Source organism: Ambystoma mexicanum, chromosome 6q (genome assembly GCF_040938575.1).
Source record: "Ambystoma mexicanum isolate Mex_15411 chromosome 6q, UKY_AmexF1_1, whole genome shotgun sequence".
NCBI classification, from domain to species: Eukaryota; Metazoa; Chordata; class Amphibia; order Caudata; family Ambystomatidae; genus Ambystoma; species Ambystoma mexicanum.
The window spans coordinates 892,561,329-892,584,638 of NC_090937.1; the positions used below are offsets into that span (position 1 = coordinate 892,561,329).

Consider the following 23,310-nt stretch of genomic DNA (forward strand, 5'->3'; position numbering starts at 1 on the left):
GGTTGCTAATGCATTGCATGCAACAGTATTAAGTTACATTCGATGAATGCCATAGTAAGTGCAAATGTTTACACATGTAGGGGACCTCACCAGAGCACAGTTCGCGCCGCATGTGAACATGCCAGTACAGTCAATTCCATCCATGACAGTTCTGTTGCAAGTGCATGATCAGCACATGCACTGCCAGTACATCTGGAGCACCCCCGTGACCTTCAATGACCTGGTGACAGGTGACACCACAGACAGATGCTGCACACTCCCAAGTGTGGCTAGCCACTTCTATGCTGAACCAGATACTGGGAAATCAGCAAACTGGGCGCATGCGCATTTATAGAAACAACTGTACCCCCTTGCCCCCATCAATTGTTTACCTGCCTTTGTAGCCCTGGGTGTTTGGTGCCACATAGCAATCGCCTCAGAATCAAGGGGGCAGTACTTCTGCAGGCTGAGCAGCCTACTTTATGTTTGCAGATTGTCCATAATGGGCAGTCTTGGAGCAGACCCGCTCGCTCACATCCGCCAATCATATCTTAAGGGATGGGGTTGAAACCTCTGAACCCTGGACACCATCATTGGAAATGATGGAGGAAACACACCATTGCTATCTCTTCGAATAGAATTAGCGATTAATGCGTTTGTGTTTGAGGCTAAGCAACATCCCCTTCTGCTTTTGCATAAGATCACAACATCTGATCCTTTATATTCTTATAGATTAGCATTGGGGGATGTTCTTGCTAATAGCAGAGCAAAAAAGGAGTCCATTATGTTCAGGGCCATCGTAAGCACTTTTGGGACCCTGGGCACGGACATATTTGCGGCCCCCCATGAACCAAACCAAAGGAATTAAGGGATCAAGAAAACTGGTCGCACCCCCACGCCCGACCCATCGCGCTCACAATCTATAGGTTGATATGGTGTCTTGCAGCATAATACGCATGTTTACTCCTGTTAAGTCCCCTTACCCTCTTCATTCTTGTTCTAATCAGAATGATAAACAAATCACATTTGAATCCCAACATTAGCAGTCTACGAAGAGGTTACTGTTCTAGTACATACCGGATAATGTTTATCACTAACATCCGGGAAGGTATGCAGCCTGTAGTATTAATGCAGGACTGCACGTAAAAGGTACATGTAACCCATAATAGACAGAGAACTCACATTACCTGCCTCACCCAATGCAAAAGTGCTCATGCATGGATAGAGGAGACCAATTGGAAGGAATAAGAAAGCTACACATACCGTAGCATGGATTGTGGATGCAGATTAGAAACTACCAGGAAGGTGTTTTATCCAGACAGAGATTAGGAGTAGGATATGGTTTTCAAATAGTTTTGTCATTAGATATCAAATGCACAAATGCCTGTGTTGTGAGATATAAATATGCTCTCTATTAAAGTGGAAGCAACCCTATAGCCATTGAAACCATGAATAAGGCTTTTATGAAGATCATACCATGAGGAGGAAATCACTCTTAAGGGCTGACAATTTTGAAAGGTTTAGGGACTGGCAATATTGAGAGATTAGGCAATGCAAGATTAAATGAGATGCCCAGGGTCACAAATTGGTTAAGGGGTTAAGGGGTGAAGCTGGGATTTGTGCCAACTCTGCAATTCCTGCATTTGAACACTTTCTGTTTAGTTCATGGTAAGAACTGGAAATGAATCTCATTTTATAAAAACAGACTTGGAACGTACACAAATCACATTACGAAACATGACATTTCTTAAACAAAATATTACAGAAGGATATTATGCAAAATGGGAATGGTTTTAGCTTCATTCTCTCCATCATCAAGGGAAGTATACTACCAGCATACCAATTGATGTGATTTAACACATTTAATCTGGGTTTGTCTTTTGTATTGTAAAGCTTTAAATACTTCCAAAACAATGGTTTGTGACATTTTCATTTACAAACGTGCATAAAAACCTTTGACTTTTACCAAAAAGCAAGCTGTTATTTTGGGTCAAACAAGCAGACCTTAACATATGCTTGCCTGAGGCCTGCAACATTTGGTCAGCTTTCTTCTGTATACCAACCCTTAAACCCAAATGGCCTACATAAGAAGAAATATCAAGTAATGGGTGAAACAATACCAGCAGCATACAAGAAGGCAAACCTCACAGAAGACAGCACAGTAATGTAAAATACATTAGATGATTTGACCAGGATCACTGTATCCTCTGCTGGCAAATTCAGGATACAAGCATGAACGCTTTCGTTCCCTAGTCTTGAATTCGGATATTTATTCACCTCTTGGACTCACCGTTTATACCATTGTTGGAGGTGATTGCCTAGGTTTTAATACACCCCATCTGAACAAACCGATTTGTAGACCTTCACCATACGGATATGTTAGGTTTTATAGCAACCCCTTTCTGGTGCAGGTATATTGCTGATAATAGCAGATGTTGTTCTGCAAAACCAAGTACATATGCAGACAGGTTTTAAACTTCAGACATAGGAAAGGCTCAGCCAGCCTTGCTGGAATGTGATATTCTAATTTTGCATGTGAACGCATATCTCTTCAATGGGTGCTTCACACACTGAGCTAACATCTGAACCATTGTGGTACTCAATTTATCAATATACATTTCACCGTTGCCTATTGCACATGATCAAAATAATTCCCACAGGAAGGAAATAATGCTACTGAGTTGTGCCTTAAGGAACACAAAAACTATGTATATCACAGTGAACACAGAACGCAACACATGATGAATTAATCAAGGCAGAATGTACTTGTCAAAACAGATAGGCAATGGGTTTAGAGCCTCAGCAGCACCCCCATAAAATATCCTGACGTGTGCTATTTAAGACTGGTGAACAATGAGATCTTACTTCATCAGACCAGGCAGCCTTGTGGACCCCCCTCCAAGGTGGGGGCCCTGGGCAAGTGCCCCTTTTGCCCTCCCATAAAAACGTCTTTGATTATGTTTTTGAGTCAAGCCCCAATTTGGGCATAGATTTGATGGGCCCATCCTTATATAAAGGGAACATAGTTTCTAAAGCTGTTATTAAACAGAAATATAAAGATGTGTAGTCATTTAACAAAGTTGGCTAAGATAAGCAGTACAAGTACAGTGAACAAATACTTAGTATTTCTTTACAATTTGTCTCTGAAAGGTATCTCAACTTTCTGGAGGACAGGGAAGCAAACACTCTCTATCTGAAAGCAAGATTGGGTGTCCTACTGTTGGCAACTGTCGCACAAAATCGGTGTATGAGGAACATAGAGATGTAGCAGGTGTCAAACTGAGAGAGGTTGTTTCTAATGTTTTAATGTTGTGTCCTCTTATGCCAAACAGGCTTTCCAAATATATCGGAACCAAAATACAAAATATTGTGGCAGTTAAACAAGCCATCCAATTATGTGTGTGCACTCAGAAAGACTCAGAAATATGGGCAATTATTGAAAAAAAGTGAGGCGATTAAGAAGAACATATATGGACATTTAGTATTGTGGCTAACTTATTTTAGCTTTTTGTCTTTTGATATTTAACATGAATTCTGATGTTATGATTATGATTGTTTGTTTCTTTTATTGTGTTGAACTGTGGAGTGGGAGCAGGAAAATAAAATGGTAAATGAATGATGTTTGGGTGTGTGCACGCTGTGTTTAGATGTTTTCCCGTGTGTAGGGAAATATGGCAGCAACATGTAGGGACCATAACAAGGGTCACTGTATGCATGGTAACTTTCAGCGGCATTGAGTAAATAACATACACCCCAATTCTGAGACTTGGATAGTTTCGAGCGATATTTCTTGGCACAGTTTAATGGTGCAGGAGATGAGCTGAAAGTGCAATGTGAAAGATCATTGGGCATCTGAAGGCAATTGAAAAAGGGCATGAATCCTCTGGGGCAATATAAAAGTGCCTGGGGTATCTTGGGGCGATCCATATGGGGTAATATAATAAGGGGCATCAACAACTTTCATAGGAATATACGAGCAAGACATGCACATGTATTTGGACAATATTATAACTATCATGACAACGTGTTTAACTGTGTGATCACGGGCACACCCGTATTCAAACTTGCCTCACAGTTTTTCTGGGAGAATGTAGAAACCAGCATGACAACTTGGTAAGCTGGGCAAACATATGCATGGTATGTTTACTTCCATCACGTGTGTATGGCCGTTATAAAAACCTGCATGATCCCATGTTTAACTTTAGCAAAACTGCACAGCATTGTTAATGTGTTGCAATGTTCTGGAGGCAATGCATAAAGAGGCACAGCCATCTGATTTGTTGCTGTGAGACTGGCATTGAAATGGGACATGAACAATGTTAAAACCAAAATGACAAAACACTGGTTTGAAAGTGGCAACATGTGAACACGTTGGGTAGTGTTGAGATTGCTTTCCTGTGTGGATATTGATATAGTGATGTTGAAACTGAATGGCCAGGCCACGGAGATGAGCTCTGGCATGTATAAGACGACCATTTGGTTTGTGGGTGTCATTATGGACTGTCGGCACATTGAGAAGCAAATGATTTTCAGAGACCTGTAATGTACGCACATTGAAAATCAAATTATATTCAGAGACCTGAAATGTACGTCCAATGGTCTAGAGTAATGTATCTGGAGGATAGCTCTGTGGCAACGTGCTCCCCTTGTAAACAAGATGACACGGAGCAACACAGGTTCGATCCCCGGGTCTGTGCTGTGAAACCTCTGGGTATTTAGCGTGTTATAAATAACCTATCTTATCATATCATATGCCAACACCATGCCTAAGTGTGAGAAATACTCAGATATGTTTCAGAAATAACTTGACATGTGGTGTCAATACTCTTGCAACTAATCCTGCTGCTAGTGCAAAATCCAACAGTTCTAGCTCTCCGTTGATCCTTAGCACAGGAATAATGATGTTCATTAATACCCAGGCAAAATATCAACAAGTGATGTCAGGTCTGGTGATATATGATTGAAATTGTTTTTCCACGGAGGTAGTTGCACACCGTATCAGCTACAGCTTCCATGGTGAGTGTGAGGAATTGCCATATGACCAGGGTGTTGTAATACTATTTTTATTTTTATTTGTATTAAATTAATAAACTGATGTGGGCAATTCCATTTCAGGGTGGCAAATCTGCTGATCAGATGCCCCTTTCATAAACTCTGTGCCAAAAGCTGTGCCTGGTATCCTGTGTCACTGAGAAAGTTCAGGGGTCACAGTTGCCCCCTTGAAAGCTGCAGTGACAGCTAAGTCTCTGCAGTACAGGGCTGCATTTAAGATATGCACCCCTTCTCCAAAAACGACTTTCCTTTGTGTAGTTTGTCCTGGTTGCACACTAAACTGTACATGTTATCCATACATGAGTTTAGGGTATGGTGGCCAGCATCTTGCATAGTTATTCAAGCCACATCAATTTAATATTAAACATGTGTCAGCCCTGTGATTCCAGTTCAGATATTGAACGGCTATGTGTATTCCACACAGACAGACTGTCCTTGTTGCTATTAGCTAGCCTTTAGCCTTTGGGGATTGCTTTGTTTGTTCCTTTGCAAGGGCAGGTACCACCCTCCCAGAGATACAGCCAGTCCACAGGAATCTCCTCTTGCAACAGGAATCAAAGGACACTCCAATCCTCAAAAAGAGTAACCTCACACCAGGGTGGTGTCTTTGATTCTATTGAGAAGGGAATGGGGTAGTGTAGATAGAGGGTGGTCTTTACAGTGGGCGGAAAATTCCAATATATTGTTTCTTTCCTCCTCTATCTTTTTTAACTGTGTTTATGGTACAAATAATACCTTACACAAAAGAAAGCAAACACATTGAACAATTGCATCTTAGATACAAATAACACGCAAATTCTGTGCATATTCGTCAATAAATACAATAATACTGCATGTCCTAGCAGCATAAATCAGAAAAGAACCTTTAGAACAGACAAAACTATGTTACAATACATTTTAAAAAATCTGGATGTATATCCAAATGCTACACGACATCACTTTCCGATTATCAAAAACCCTGTAAAATGTCATAAACTTGAAGCACAATATTGTGTAGTTCCTCAAATATTTGCATTACAAATGTGAAAAGGGAGATTAATAGTGCCAATTGTGTACCCGTCATTAGTTTGTTCCATGAGCGATTTGCCATTACTGCTGAAGTTGAATGCACATGTGGTCCTAGCAATGCTATCCTAGACTTTACAGTCTGCTAGCATTCCATCACCTCATGATATAGTATATCCGTGCACTTTTTCTTACACAGTCTGCATAATCTCAGTTCCTTAGGGATTTTTAATCTCGGGCTGATTACCTCCGGAGTGGGGAGACAGTTCTATCTAAACTTTAAGTACCATGACCGGGACAGATGAATTGGAAATGTCCTCAAATACAATCTACAATCAGGGATTGGTACATATAAAAGGCCACCATTTCAATACTTGGCTCACGATATGCGGCCACTGTCATTTGCCAGCCACCCAATTCTTGTTACCATAGTAGGGTTCACCATTGCCACATTGCTCTGCCCCCCAACCCACAATACTGCTAAGTCTAACCACTGTTACGCCACCCCACTCTCTCTCACTATGCCCCTCAGCAACGCATACCTTAATGACCCTGCCCTATGGCTCCATCACTTTGCCACCAAACCCACACCCAATCAACCGTGCACGCTCCAAGTCAGGAATCTTAGACTGGGATCCAGATTGCCCCGTGCCCCCTGTGCCGCGAGCACCCAGCACACTCACAACACTTCCACTACACAGAATATACCACCACCCCCTTGTACCTTCCCTGCCAAAGAACTCAAGGGCGCCCTCATCAATGCTAGATCTCTTACAGCCCACGCGTTGGACATCTCCGACCTTATCACCACTCAAAACCTCGACTTCTTAGCCATTACGGAAACCTGGCTACATGCTGCCTCTGGCCCACTCCTTGCCCTCGCCATCCCCATCGGTTACTCTATCACTAGAGCGGACCGTCAAACTACATCTAAAGGAGGTAGAGTCGCATTTCTACACAGAAATAACATCACTCTCAGAACCATCCCCAACATTGAGCTCAGCTCCGCAGAATCCCTCTCTGTGAAACTCACCCTATCTCCTACCAACACTGCCACCATCCACCTTATCTATAGACCTCCAGGACCACTTGGCTCTTTCATAGATGAGATCACGGCCATTCTGACCGTCAATACCAAACCCAACTCGAAGGTATTGCTACTAGGCGACCTCAACTTGGGCCTTCTCAACACTAAGGATCACTTGGCCTCTGAAGTAGCTACCACATTAGCTAATTTAGGCTTCCAACAACGCATTGACGAACCCACCCATATTAAGGGCAGGACGCTCGATTGGATTACTGACCTTAACTGCAACACAACCATAAGCTTCAACCACGCCTGCGCCTGGTCCGACCATCACATCATCATCTTCCACTTACCAGCGACTAACCCCCACACTGCTCCTACCATAGCTCCAGCCATTCCCACTAGGAACAAAAAAGACATCACTAAGGATAAACTCCTCCCTCTCATCCTTCCCATCCTGAACAAATGCGTGTCCCAACATAACGACCCCACAGCCCTAGTAGACATCTTCAATCAAACACTGCTCAAAGCCATTGACAATATAGCACCACTCAAACTACGGAAAGCCAAACAACAGGCCCACCTGAACTCTTGGTTCACACCGCAGCTAAGAATTCTACGCAAAGAAAAACGTAAGGCTGAATCACTTTGGAAGAGTCACCCTTGTGACCTTAACAAAGATCGCCTCATCATTACTACCCATAACTACAAAGAAGCGATTCTACAAGCCAAAAAGGAGACCTATAACCAACGCATCGTTCAAGCGGAATCCAACACTAAGGAATTATTTAAAATCCTTAAAGAATTGGAATCACCATCCCTGGCGCCTGACACCTGCACTAAAGACAGCAAATGGTGCAATAACATCCAAAACACCCTCCTCACCAAAATTACCACTTTGCAATCTAAAATGAACGCCAAACAAAATACCCTACTCTCCAACCCCCTCACCAAACCCTCCCATATTCCAACGGCCCCATTTACTCACACCCCTTTTAGTTTCACCCCACTCACCATCCTTGAGGTCGAAAACATCATTCGCAATCTAAAACCTTCCAACTGCCAAGGCGACTCCTGTCCAGCACCCATCATCAAGGAAGCAGCACACCACCTTGCTCCCTTTATAACTGCCTTCATTAACTCCTCCTTCCTAACAGGTACGGTACCTAACAACTTAAAGGACGCGTGGGTTATCCCCCTCCTAAAAAAAACAACACTAGACCCTGAAATACCAACTAACTATAGACCTTTTACCACCGTACCGTTCCTACTTAAAATACTCGACAGAGCAGCTTACTTGCAGATTCAGAATTACTTAGAAACTAATAACCTCCTTGGCTCAAGACAATCCGGCTTCAGACCTAAGCATGGGAATGAAACAGCTTTACTCGATCTCAAAACTCAAATTGATGACCTTAAAGGCAACGGTAAACTGGCCCTTTTACTACTACTGGATCTATCAGCTGCCTTTGATTTGGTCAATCACCAAATACTATGCAGGCATCTGAAGTCACGGCCCACTTCTCTGACAATGCATCCAATTGGATCAGGTAATTCCTTGACAATAGGCACATGAGAGTTTTCTCTCCTACCGCATCGGCCGATCCCACACCAGTCCCGTGTGGAGTCCCGCAGGGTTCTTGCATCTCCCCAACTCTTTACAATGTCTTCACCAAACCTTTATTTGACATGCTTGACTATCTGGGTGTCACTTACACTAACTACGCTGATGACATCCAGATACTCATACCCATCACTGGTGACTACATTACTGATTCCAAAGCCCTTAATGACATTTACCTTGTTATACAGGCATAACAAACTAAGTCACCTGTTCGACTCCTTCAACATTGATGGCAATCTGATTAAAGTATCCAAAGACACCAAAGCTCTGGGCATATACTTGGACGCTTCCTTGACACTCACTAGACAAACCAATGCAGTGGCCTCCGCGTCTGCTTACACTTGCAAATTGATCTCAGCCTGCCGCCCTTTCCTCACGGCCCAGAATTGCATCACCTTGGCCAGGACCTTGGTCATGTCCAAATTGGACTACTGTAATGCATTGTACCAGGGCACCAACCAGGGTAATCTTAATAAACTCCAGACGACCCAAAATAATGCCATTAGAGCAGCCCTTAACATCCCCCGATCTGCCCACATCTCAGAAACCAGAAAGAACCTCAACTGGCTCTCAGTCGCCCAAAGGATCTCCTTGAAAGCACTGGCCCTCACCTACAAATGCATCAACCACCAGGCTCCCTCATACCTAGCCTCGCGCTTCACTCATTATACATCAGCACGAGCGCTCAGATCTGTACAAAACCAAGGTCTTGCGATCCCCATATTTAAGCTTCAATCTGCTGGAGGCACCAGCTTCCCTGTCCTGGAACACCGTACCACTTCTGATCAGAACCCTACCTTCATTCAACCAATTCAAACACAAAGCCAAGCTCTGGTTAGTCACTTCCTACTAACAATTGCTCCTCTTTATTGAATGGGCCAGCTGGGACCCTACTTGCACTGATGATTTATGTCTGATCTGTAACACCTACTGTTTACTTGTTGCAATCGGTCGGGACTATTGTGATTATATGTAATGTACTGTTCCCTTACCTGTAAATATTATGTAACTGTTTGACTAAGATATGCGCCTGGTTGCCCTTGGGCCTGGCCTGCGCTATATAAATAAAATAAATACAAATACAATTTCAACCTTCCAAGATAATCTGTGTCTGTTATTTTATCCCACATTTCCACTTTGTTTTGCATTACTCACTGAGAATCAAGGCAAGTTAGGTTGACAATTTTCATAAAACCAACACAAAGGGCTTCATTACGAGTTTGGAAGTAGCCATGCTGTTTTTACCGGCATGGCTACCCCCAAACTCGGGTCCGGGTCGGGTCACGAAAAATGAGAATTACCGGCCATTTCGACCTTTGCAGGCCCGGTAATTCCCATTCGCGGGACCCGGACCCAGTACGTCCCCAATACCATTTGAGCCCCCATAACAGGACCTTTGTTAGCGTCCTGTTCTGCTAGTGGTGCCGCTCTGCACATCTGGTATGACCAGGCGTAGAGAGCGGGACCCGCTGCAGAACTCGTAATGTGGCAGCCCGGTATGAACGGTCCCTTACCGGCACTGTTCATACCGTGTCCGCCAAAGTTGTAATGAGGCCAAATGTTTCTTAAAGATTTGAAGGAATGCGTTTGAGTCTGTTTTCCACCTGTACCCCAGTATGAGCCCATGCTCAAACAATCTGCGTTAGCCCCTTTCTTATACAAGGAAATAGATTTGTTCATGTATTGTGCCCACCATGATTGTAAACCAAGCTCCAATCGAAAAATACTAATGTTTTTTTTTTTTTTTTATTGAATATAGTTGCATTTACAACAACTTTTTCAATTTATACATATTACAAAAATTCATTCTTTCATAAGTAAAAACACTGACATGAACAATAAGTCAATTAAACATACATTTGCAATTACAGTTACATCCATCTTTCAAGTGTTAACATTTGATTTAATATACTGTATATCGGTCATTCCATATTTAAGGATTTTAAAAAATTACTGGTAGCAATCCTTATGCCCATACATTCTGTTGCAGCCAAAGCGACCCATCTGTTGCTTGGGTCTATTTGTGCAAAGTACGCAAAATATTTGGAAAAGTGGATATTTCTTAAACTCAAGAGTTTAGGGGCTGTACAGTCCAATAATAAATGTTGCAAGGTTTCAACAATTGCTGTATCTTGACAAAACCTGCACCAATTAAGGTCTGGTGTAATTTGTCTCCTTCTTAGTTTGACTTCCCTAGTGGGCCAGATATTAAACCGCAGCCTCAGGATATCAGATCTAATAACAGAGGAGGGAGCCAAGCACAAGTACGAGGCAGTGTCTTTATATGGTTTAGGTCCAAATATAGCAGTATCAAAATCTTTATAAGTTAAACATTTTTCACAGGTCTCAATCAATTCCTTCATCTGGACTTTCTTTTTTGCTCTCTGTGGATGGTCTAATAAAAGGCTCAGTGAAATATCGGCCTTCACCATAACAGAGAGAACATTTGTGGACCACTGTTTTGGGAATATTTCTGCTGAGTTTATTATATATTTGGAGATAGATGACAAAGCAGAATTGTCTTGTGTTGAGAGCAAACACTTACGAAACAGTATGCATAAGCGCCAATTATATTGGGCAGTTAATGAAATTATGCCCAATTCATATCGCATCATCGCCCCCGGAATACATTGTGGTAAATGTAGAATGGCTCGCCAAAATTTGGATTCTAATTGATTAAGAAAACCATTTGGTATGATTTGCGTTTCCAAGCCATAAAGAATAGTTGGAACAACATTTTGATTCCAAAATAGAAGGGCTGCTTTGAGTGTGAATTTACCATACCTAGATACAATTATTCGAGTTTGACAGATTGCTATAATTAGCTTCTGCTTAATTTTGTTCAACTGTGAATGTAATGTGGGACAGCCGTCAAAAATAACACCCAAATAAACATAATTTGGAACTATCTTTATGGGAATTCTCTCAATTTGCCATTCTAACAAATGCTTGTGTAGACCTTTAGGGATGAATGTGACAATCTGTGTTTTAGCAGTATTTATAGTTAATTCATTTTCTTTAAAATAACTGCATAGTGCTGACAAAAGATTGCGTAGGCCACTAGATGTTTTTGACACAAGCACAAGATCATCTGCATACCATAAGGCACTAATTTTGACACCATTTAGCTTTGGAGCGTCAGTCACTATTTTAGTAAAGATCCACCGAACATCATTGATAAAGAAATTGAACAAGGCTGACGCTAAGCTACATCCCTGCTTTAACCCTCTATACGTTTGAACAGGGGATGATAAAAGACCTTCAGCATTTAATCTTACAAAGATCTTAGTTTTGGAATGCAAAGCAAAAATGATGTCTATAAGGGTGGAGGGACACTCCGCCTTGATTAACTTATTGATAAGTTTAGGTCTTGATACCGAATCAAAGGCGGAATGTAAATCCACAAATGCAAAATATCTGGGCTGTCTCTTACACTGGGCTTGTTGTCGAATAGCATTTAAAGAGAGTAAATTAACACTAGTACCCAAACCAGCCACAAAACCAGTTTGTGCTGGATCACGTTGACAGGCTATGGATGACCAGAGATTAAAATCTCTTAATACCAACTTGGTGAACAACTTCCCTGGGGCGTCTAATAGCGCTATCGGACGATAACTTTTGGCGTCCATGCGATCACCCTTTTTATAAATCGGGATAATCACGGATGAGCGCCAAGAGTCTGGTAAGCTTTTGGTTTGCAAAATGTGATAAAATACATTGCTAAGAATGAGAGCCCATTCATTTATGTTTTGTTTAAACATCCAGTTTGTAAGTCCGTCAGGGCCTGCTGCTCTTGACGAGGATGCTGTTTTGATGAGGGTCTGGATGGTGTTTTCAGTATAATGCAGCTCCCAACTTGTTGCAGAACTGCCATTATAAATATAGCTACTCATCTTAGGATCGTCATATAGTGTGGAGAAATGTTTAAGCCACACAGATTCAGGAACACCATTGAGTTGAGAGGACATTTGTGGTGCTGTGCTACATTTATTCAGCAGTTCCCAGATCAAACCAGAGTTTTTATTACAACATATTTGTAAAAACCTTTCACTGTCTAGTTGGTATAGTGCAGCTTTCCTTGACCGTGTCCAATTTCGATATTTTGTGTTGGCAGACCTGACCGCTTTAGTCTGTTCAATTATTGGTAATTTTCGTAGTTTTCTGATCTCTTTACGATAGGCTTTCTTTCTCTCACAGAGAGCCAGATCAAACCCATGAGCATGGCTTTTCAGAGGCCTGTCGTGAAAAATACTAATGTGAACTGATTTGGGCAAGCAAAGGACTACTTTAAGAATACATTCTTCCAGGCAGTCTGAATATTATCTATTTTTGAAGGTCACCGATTCATTTCCTTAGAGAACCATTGCAGACACTTTTACATAATAGATTTCTATTCGAGGGACAAGCGAATAAGCGCACAACCTATACTTTATAGACTTCATCAGTGAGGTGCAAGATCTTACTTTTCCCATCATTTTCCTTTTCTGTCTTCTTAGCACACCTTTGCTAGAGAACACGTACCCTATGTAGCACAAGGATCAACCTCCAGAACTCTTACTTTGTTATTTACCCAGACATACTTTTTCATCTTTCTCTTATAAGTAATGGTCATGATTTGTGATTTCCTTGGATCGATGATCAATTTGTTCTGACTTAAATATGATGCCACACAGTCTAGTGACAGTTGAAGTCCTGCCCGTGTGAAGTCCAGGGAGAGCTTCCCCATTCGCTTTGAGCCCTATGGGAATGGGGAAGAATATTTCCTGGTGCCCAGGAATGGGAAAATACCAGGTCCGGCAAGGCCGTAATGACCCGGTAATTGCCCATTCCGGGGCACCAGAAAAAAACAATACAGGCACGGCTACCGCCTGCCTTGTTCTGAGGCCCAATTATTATTTAATGTCAATACAACAGCAGTGCGTCATACACTAATGTTGTACCAAATATAGTATTTACAATGTACTGTTCACGAGGGTCCAAAAAAGAAAATGCATATTGAAAACTGTATACCACTACAGCTTTTGAACTATCATGCTTAACCAATTGTACTGTTCTTTTTTCCACATAAAATAAACCAGAGATTCAGCTTCATAACACTGCAACACTAAGTAACCACAGCAATTATAATCAAATACATATTCTATGAGCACTATCCCCAATGGTACAACAATAATAATTACCATATACAGTTCAATTACATCATTCCTCCATATTACAAACAATTTGTACTCCCACTACATTACCTACAATTACTGCACACATATTCGTACTATGGTGATTCTGGCCATACTGCTACTGCATTACCTATAATTACTATACACATATTACTGCTGTGGTGGTTGTGCCCAGTGCACATATTCTAGGTAGGGGCCATGGCCTGCTGTCATGGCCCCCAGAATCTGGCCACTGCCCTCAACCAACACAAGACAATTAACTATATAAAATACCTACCATAAACCAGCAACTAATAAAACTCACCCTGACCCCCCTGAAAACCACCGGGGACTCGGCTGCATTTCTGAACCCTTTTTTTCAACTATAAAACAGCTCCACATTACCTTCATTCCACTTCATTACCATTTCTATACCCTCTTCCAGCCATCAAATAACCCCAAATGTCTTTTCCAGGCCATCCGTCCACGGCACTGATAGCAAACTACTGCAGTGTCCGTGGACTGCTACGACACCTGGCCAGCGTTTTTCAACCTACAAAAACAGCCCCATATCATCTTTGTTCCACTCTCACACCCCTGCCAACCGCTATTTCCAGCACCAAATTACCAAAGATTTGTTTTCCAGACATTTCCCCCACTGCACTGTCTGTGTACACGAGTGTCTGTCCGCGGATCCAACGTGGCGGGCACTTCCAAAAATCGGATGCATCTCTCACTTTTCACCATCCAATTAGCGGGTGTGTCCTATTTAGGGGGACATCCTGTGGCCCTCTGGGCTAATCGGAGGTCCATCCACGGACCGAATAGGGAAGTGAGTCAGCAGACCGAACCCAGATATCACTAATTTCTTTTTACCAACTTTTTGGTAGTTTTAAAATAAAACTACTGGACAGATTTACACCAAATTTACAAAAGCACACATTTTGGACCAAGCTGCCTCTCCTGCCGCAAATTTGGTGAAAATCCGTCCACCGGTTTGGGCTGTAGGCATGAGCAATATTTGTTTTCTATTGCGTCTATGAGAAAAACACACATTTTGGGACCCAACATTTAACTTTGCCTCCTATTGACGAAACTTCAACAAACTTTGCAGGATCAATCTGATGGGCCATACACTTCTTTTGCAAAGTTTTGTGAGGATTTGTCGAGGGGGGGCAAGTAAGCCACCCAAAAAGTGCTCATACTGTGGGTTGAGCAACTTAACCATAACTACAGGGCCGCTACTGCAGGCCCTGCAATGTATATATAGTTGAACCTTGATTGGATATTCCTTTATTTTGGACTGTTATACTTAGCTGTTCATATTGCTCGCTACTGGATCACATTCACAACCCTCATGTGAGTATAGCCTTCCATCTGCCCATATTACCACAATATGCAAAGGAGGTATATTTCTTAACTGTGCCTATTTTCCCTTTATGATTGTGTTGGCTCTTTGTTTGTAGAAGTCTGAGGGCTAAATGGGTGATTTAGCCTTAACTCATCCTTGTACTGCTGCATGGTAGAAGACAATTGTTATAGTGTATCACAAATGCACTGTATATTTGACTAAACTCTAGTGCCTCTAGCATTCATGTCAGGAACACAATTTTATTTTTTGTTGGTCAGAAACACAGTGTGCAGCAGAAATAATACCTTTGTGTGCTTTTGGGCACCAGGCATTTGAAGTAGGGACATGTTCCTATAATTACTACTGATACATCATACAATGGGCCTCATTACACGGAAGGCGGTGGACCAAGGTGCTATTAGCACCTTGGTCCATGCCGGTAAAATACCGGCACCGCCTTGGTGGAAAGGGGAATTACCGCCCTATTCCAAGGTTGGTGGGCGGTAATTCCCCCTTCCCCCATTGCCCTTCCCCATTCCCATTTTCGCCTCATAGGGCATAATGGGAATGGGGAAGGTGCTAATTACTGCACCGCAAATTGTGGTACCGTAATTAGCTCCCTGGTCCCTTTGCGGGTTGGTTTTTAACGCCTTCAAAAAGCAGGCGTTAAATTCTCCAACCCGTAAAGGGACCTCGTAGTAAGGCGGTAAGGTTTTACCGGTACCGGTAAAATACCGGTACCGGTAAACCCTTACCGCCGTCCGTGTAATGAGGCCCAATGTGTTACATGTTTACTATAACCTCCCACAGTTATTGTCATGTTTTTGTGCTGTAATTCAAGCCAATGACCAGCAGGTTGAAACCAGCTCATCTCAGAAGTGATATATTACATCTGTGAGCTATCTGTTTCGTTTTTGTGATCAATTAATGTCTTCCTGTTCTTGGAAAAATTGATTGCTTAGGTAAATGTATCCGTCGACTATTGCCAAGCCTGAATTTGAGTTGTATATATCTTTGTGGCTAATAGTAGAAACGCATATTAGTATCTCAGTGCTGCACCTCGTGTTTTTTTAAAGCTTTAAATAGTAGTTGTCAATATTACCCAATGTAATGGTTATGAAGTGATCGGTCTCAGGAGGATGCAAAGCTCTGCCAGCCCTTCTGAGATGCAAAGTACTGACCTCGGGGTTGAATGCAAATCCGCAGCCAGCACTTCTCTCACTTCTATTCGATCGGGCTGGAGGGTCGGCAATTGACATTGTTGTTTCCTTTTTTTGGTAAAAAAAAATAAATGAATGGATTTGGTATGTAGGAGTTTGACTGTGGAATGCTATGCTTTTTAGCACAACCTTGTGTGTGTTAGTGTGAGAGCATGACTTTGCGAGGTAAAGTTCTGAGTGTGCTGTTCAGTCACAAGAGTGAGTCATCTACACTGTTATGAGTGACCTCACCTACCTTAAAAACAAGTTGATGTGCGTGATAGTAAATTCGTCATCTTTATAGTTTTTTCTTCATTGCACTAGCAACGTAAATACCAGGAGTTCACCCAATTTAAAGATATCGTTTGATTAACCGCAGGAAAATGAAAGCTGCAGTAGTCCTGCATGAAATGAAACTTTAAAATTGCAGCTAGAAGCAGATCGCTGCTCTCCGAACACTTATGTGCCTGATTTACAAAAACGTTTTCCAATAGTAAAATCCCATTTAAAAACTCTTTGTAAATGAGACCCAATGTGTTTATGTATTTTGGTGAAGAAAGTAAAGTTCTGTGAGTTTGATTGTTCGTTGCTGGGTGTCAAAGCAGAATGGTTTTTCTGACTATTTCATCCCAAGTGCATTTACTAACTATGCCCTACAGGGTTGTCTATGTGTGCCGTTATGCTCCATGTTGTGCTGTACAGTACATGTCATTCATTTTAAAATTAAAAGTTAATGCGTAACACTTAGAGACAGACCTACGATTGCACTTTGCATGCTTTGAAATTTAAGTCCATACTTTTAATGTGAAAAGCAAACAAAAAAAATGCCCAGTGTCCGTAGCCAACACCAGGATTGGTTCAAAATGTGCTTTAGATGTACCATATCATATCTTATCATTCCCTGATAAAGGGAATAGGTTTAAGGAGCAATTAGTGAATGACAGATGTTCTTTGAAGAGTAGGGACTACATGTCCTTCCTGAAGAGTAGGATGCAGGGGATCAGTCTTATCTGCATTGGTAAACGGTTCCAGAAACAGGGTACATATCAGGAAAAGGCAGGGTTAGTGTTATTTCTTTTTTTCCACTCATAAAGTTCTTCATTTCCAGCCTGGTAAAAGTGTGGCTCCTGGTGGGGTGCTGATTTTGGGGAACTCTGTGATCAAGTAGAGTGGAGTTTTGGTTTTGACTGCTTTGTAGGTGATGCATGCAATCTTGAGCATGAAGCATGAAGAAGTAAGAGGACTAGAAGTAACTCGATTTCCCAAACAGGCAAGAAGGAGAGAAGCAAACAGTAAAATCATGATCGTAGTAGCTAAGCACCAAAACCCTTGGTGGCTCATTCGACTAGTGATGGGGTTCATAGGACACTGCAAAGCATCTTGTTCATTCACAGAAAGACACCGCTATCAGCACCCTGGCTTACTGGATTGGCAACCTGGGGCACTAATAGCGTTAAATGCCCATCCTGTAGTCTGTACCGGTCAGTACCATCCTGGGCCCTTGGTATAGCCTGGCTGTCTGATTACAATATCACAGCCTGACAAATCCGCTAGGCAAATGGGGAAGAAATATTTCCTGGAAGGAATATTTCGTAGGTAGTACACAAAGTGAAGTGGGAGTAAATACGTGTTGGTAGGTATATGCCCATGGTAATGCATTAAGGGTTGGAGGACATTTCTGCTGGTTGGCGTACCTCAAGTAGCCTCTTGATCTCTTTATGTCTGGGTCTGGGAAGTGAAGTTATTAACTGTGTTCCATAATGCTTCAAAATAAACATGTGGCGCTTCATTTCTGATGTATGTGCCACAGCATAAACACCTTTGTGTAATTTGATTTTATCTGAGACAGATGGAAATGAATGAAATAAACCAAGATAATATAGTATGTCACTAAGAAATAATAAATGAAAACAATGATTTTCCTGACTTCAGAGTCCAGGCCCACATCCTCAGATGTGTACCACAGATGCACCTGCTAGTCCTTTCATGCTGCATTAAATAATAAAAGAAAGTCCCGACTGTCAACTCACCTCTCATAAGTGTCATAAATAAGTTAAACATGTTCTTTCGTTGATGTTGCTGTGGGCTTCGGAAACAAGTGACAATACAATGCCTTACTAAAGCGTGTTCTTGAATTGCAAGGAAAATATGCCTCGTCACAGTTTAAGAAACTGAACGAGTGAGACTTTATATCATAAAGTTCGAATGGCAATGAGAACAAGCAATACAAATGATCGATCTTCTGCACTCTGGACTTAGATATTGACATGATTCTAGATATGAAACATAAATGAAATGTTCTTTGGTAATAAAATCAACCATCTTTTTCTTTTGTGATTTCCTTTACGATCCCAGCTCTGCTCCCTGCTTTCCAGAGTACTTGGTGACGATAAGAACAGAAAACAATTATTGCAGGCATATTCCGCGAAGAACCCCCAGCCCTGCACGCCGAGGTCTACTCAGGTAGGTGTTTTGAGTTCTATCTGCGTGTAGATCTTTGCTAATGTCACCTTTTCCCTGGACAGATGGCATGCAGTCTGGATAGTGCCTTTGGTATTTAGAGAGAAAGTCATAGAGCATAGCGCGGCAAGGAAGAGTTCTCTTACTAGAGCAATATATCATGCGCAGTTATCTATATACGTTATCTTCATTAACCCATGACGGATGGAAAACATCAGCACTGGGCAATGAGTTAATTAATGACTTTATGAATTAATGAAATGGGCTGGCGTTTATGCAAATAGAATGTCATATTTCTGAATGGAAGGCAGGTTGTTACTTTCGGAGCACAGCTCCGAACACGTGTGCATCCGTAGAAAGAGTTCACACTTTTTTTCTGTAGACTACTGTTGGCCCAATGTGTTAAGCAGGCCACTTAAAAATGCATTCTGCTTCATTGCAAGGTCGAGTGGCCATGCATCCTGAAATGACCGCCAAATCCTTCTATGAGACTTCTAATAGACGTCTCCCGACTTGATTCTGTGGAAACATCCCATGTTTTTGTGACCAGTGCAATACTTACAAAAGCATCGATACATTTCAGCTCTGAAACTGAAACACGGTCCATGACAACATATGTTTATAACAAGCAGGGCATCACAGTGACTTCCATTTTAAGTATTCGTAATGGATTGTTCATAACTGTTTCTTGCACTTGGAATCAGGATTCAATTGCAAAGTTGTTAGAAATTAGTAGTTTCTTTTTTGAAACTGGTTAAACCATCATTAATTAATGCCAAAGCCCAATTGTGGATGTTATTGCATACAACCAAGTGGAATTTATAGTAGCTGAAAAGACTCACATATAAATAATATTTCAAAAACGAGTTTTCCAGATGAGCAACAATTCTTTAGTATGACTATGAAAGAAGAAGCTTCTTGTAGCGGAATCAAAGTAAAACAAAAACAAAATAAATCATATTAAGTTTATTCCCAATTATGGATACTGCACGCGTTTTTACTGCTCATTTTTAGCAGTATGTGTGTACAAATGTCTCTGTTTTTAAATTCAGGGCATCAGCGACATGTGGGAGGGGGCGTGGATTCAACAATCCAGACGAACCCTTTTCCCAAATTAAACAATTATCCCTTTTTCAAAACATACCACCTAATTATATTGTGTAACTATATATAGTAACAGTATTTTGTTTTCTGCACTAAAAAAAGGGTTTGATGAATATTCTGCATTAAAACAACTGGATATCATTAACTTTGCAGTTTAGACAATTAAAAAACAGACTGGCATTCACCAATTATAGTATGTAAAGCAACCATTACTTGACTAGTGCCACGTACTGCTCATTATGGCAGGTATTTAGCTAATTGACATCGACAAATCATCTTTCAGGTCAGTTTGAGCTTTGATTTGTGTTGCCTTCTAGTCAAAATTAAAACTCAACATACACTTTCTTGGGTACTGTGATACCAAAGATAGCAAGTTCTTTGTTTAACTTTTTTTGCAGGTAAGTCACAGACAATATTTCCCCAATCTCCTATGCCAGTCAACTCCCAACTGACATTCATAGAGCATTCACTCAGACTATGCATGTAACATTCCAATTACCTGCTTTGACTTGTCACTAGGTGTCATCACTTCTGCCTAGGAGGGAGACCTTTCCCAAGGGACTAAGAAGGTGTGGTCACTACCCAATATTCCCCCTCAGGGAAGTTTAATGCGGGAGGACATCATCGGGAGGCCAGGTAAACACCATTGCACCAACACATATTCTAGCTCCTCTTTCCTCTGCTAAGCTCATTTAAGACAACAGACTCATGCATACCTGTAATACAGAAGACCACAGTGTGACCACAAGTACCATGACAAAGAAGGACATAGGAACCATGAAGATCACTAATTATAGAAAAACTGGTACGAGGTGACCCTGAGGAGGCATGAGGATTGAGACCAGGAGAGAGAAAAGGGACTTATACAATGGGTCGAATGAGATCTTTGTACATTGTATAAAACTGACAATGGACTGAGTAATGTGTAATGCCCAGCCGGGGTATGCTAGGAGTGCAGAGTTCATCTGATGTGGACATTTCAAACTCATTTGGCAGATCTGAGGAAGGAGAGAATGGAGGATGTCAGCAGTTGGCCCTGGAAGTGTCCAAGGAGAACCGTAGGAGCGTGCATGTGCAACTGGTAGATGAGTGGAGGAAAGCTGCCGGTGGAGTCGCCATCTGACAGCAGAAGGCAGCCTGAAGAGCATGTAGAAACAAGCTTGAGAACTGCTGTCCCTGGAAGCCCTGGTGAGGCACCTACACCCAAATAAAGGTGACGGGTGGTGCGTGAGACCCAGAAAGGTCACAATGGCACAAGTAAAGCAGGCTAAGGCTAACTCCCCTCAATCCCTTGGTAACCACAGAGCCCAGAGGACCACAAAAGGCCCATATTGGAGCACATCTCTTCTTCCCCTGCCCAGTGGCAGTAACAGTATGTCCACTTACCACCAGGAAAGGGTTAAGGACCCCAACCAGCAACAAGAGGGCACCATCCTCACTGCGGTGGCAGGCATAAACCCACTACTCATAAGGGAAGTACTGATGACCCCAACATCAAGGCAAGTGAAGTGTACAAAGTGTTCATCGAAGGAAGGTTTCCTTGTGTCATCGACCAACCCCAAACTACTGATGACCAGAGAAGGGTCAAGGACCCCAACAATAACGAGAAAAAAATCTTCCTCAATGCAGTGGGTGGAAAAGCCATCTGAACACAATAGAAGGGCCTGAGACCCCGACAAAAGGAGTGTGAAAAGGGTCTGGAAGCCAGAGAAATAGAATACTAATGAGAAAGATTGGAAGTATGCCTACACTTGGAAGGAATTACAAACTGTAAAACAAACCAGGGGAAATGGAGGGCATCAGAGGAAGAGAGCTGTTCTCCCTGGTCCTGTGAAAGGATGTCAAAGTACATACCCAATCCAGGAGAAGAGCGTACTTCTCCGGGATCAGGATTTATTTACTTTATTTGAACTTTTGTGGAATCAGATATCGACGTCAGGGTCAGTCAACAGTCAGTCCCCCAAGCGTGAGAACTTTTTGGACAGTTACCAAGAAGAAATCTTGGCATCCACCAGGAGAAGGGAGTCATTCCCATGGTGGAAGACCATTTGTGTTATAAGATCTCATTAGTTCTAAAGTGTAAGGGCTAGAGATAGGTTTGGACACAGGACGTTGACTATTTGTTTGACAGACATTCCAACAATACTTTTAGTTTTGTTTGAGGCAATAACACCCCACATAGTGATAGGGGCGCGTAGGTTTCTCTTTAACCTCTCAATAAATATTTGTGAAAAATGTGACCACCATGTCAGCCTCTCTCTCCTGCACCCTTACACTGCACAATTATGATATTACTTATGTCACATTCCTTCAGAACTACTTATGACCGACAGGTGTCCCTCTCCTTTGTATTGTACCAGAAAGGAAGGAGGACAAGCCTTACTAACTGAATATACAAAGTGAAACAGCTACAGGAATTCTATGAAACTGAATACATAGTTTATTGAGTATTTAAAATCACAAAGCAATAAATGAACACTGAAGCGTCAAACACAACTATTGAATATTGTCAGTAAAATGCGTGCACTTCACAGTGTATAACACTGACAGACCACACATCACATTAACCTATGGAAACCACATGTAGTTCACAGTTCACCTCAAAACACACCAAAATTCGTACCACTTGTTTTCAAATCTGGTGTAATGAAGAACGCAGACCATAGTAGTAAGAATTTATATTTTCCTCAGCTTGTGACTGAAAATATTCAGCCTCAGTCTACCAAATCAGTATGGCTTTCTGCCCAGCAGTCAAATAGATGCAATTTCAGTCAGGTTTTTACACATTGACAAAGAGGGTCAACCAAGCTCTGCAATTTCTGTTTTTCGACCCATGAACAGGTCCAAAAGCTTGCCATATCGCTAATGCAATGTTGTCTATTCGTAAGCTTTTTGGATGGTTTTTACAAACAATTATGAATGGATTTTTCTTCATCAATTGGAGATCTTTCAGTTTCATTGAACGCCTTCAAAGAGAAAGACATCTGAACACGTGCTCTTTCTGTGCGGAGTTCAACTTAACCATAACCCGTCGCCGCTGCTAGCGCTGTAGTATAGATACATCTCCCAAGATATAGACTGATATTGCAAAGCTCATATATTTAAAGAAAATACAGAACCTCTTGTTCATATTCAGTTTCACATGTTTTCTAAGTGCCCCTCAATCCCATATTATGTGAAAGTAGGCATGTGACTCATAAGATCACACCATCTATGCATGTGGCAATTTGACATGATTTCAATATGACAACTAATGTTGAATGTGTTGGTTGGCTTTTAGCACATACGCTACCATCAACATCATTAATGTTCCCATTCTCTTTGCTGTGCTTCAAGATCTTAGAATTCTTCCTATT

The 23,310-nt window shown here is 41.7% G+C and overlaps 1 protein-coding gene across 1 annotated transcript in view; it reads left to right on the forward strand.

The window, feature by feature from the left end:
• GALNTL6 (polypeptide N-acetylgalactosaminyltransferase like 6) overlaps nt 1-23,310 on the forward strand; it is a 2,999,321-nt gene that overhangs the window by 791,110 nt on the left and 2,184,901 nt on the right. Inside the window, exon 3 of the mRNA XM_069631416.1 lies at nt 18,746-18,853. Within this exon, the coding sequence (XP_069487517.1) occupies nt 18,746-18,853 (108 nt within the window). The remainder of the gene's footprint in view (nt 1-18,745; nt 18,854-23,310) is intronic.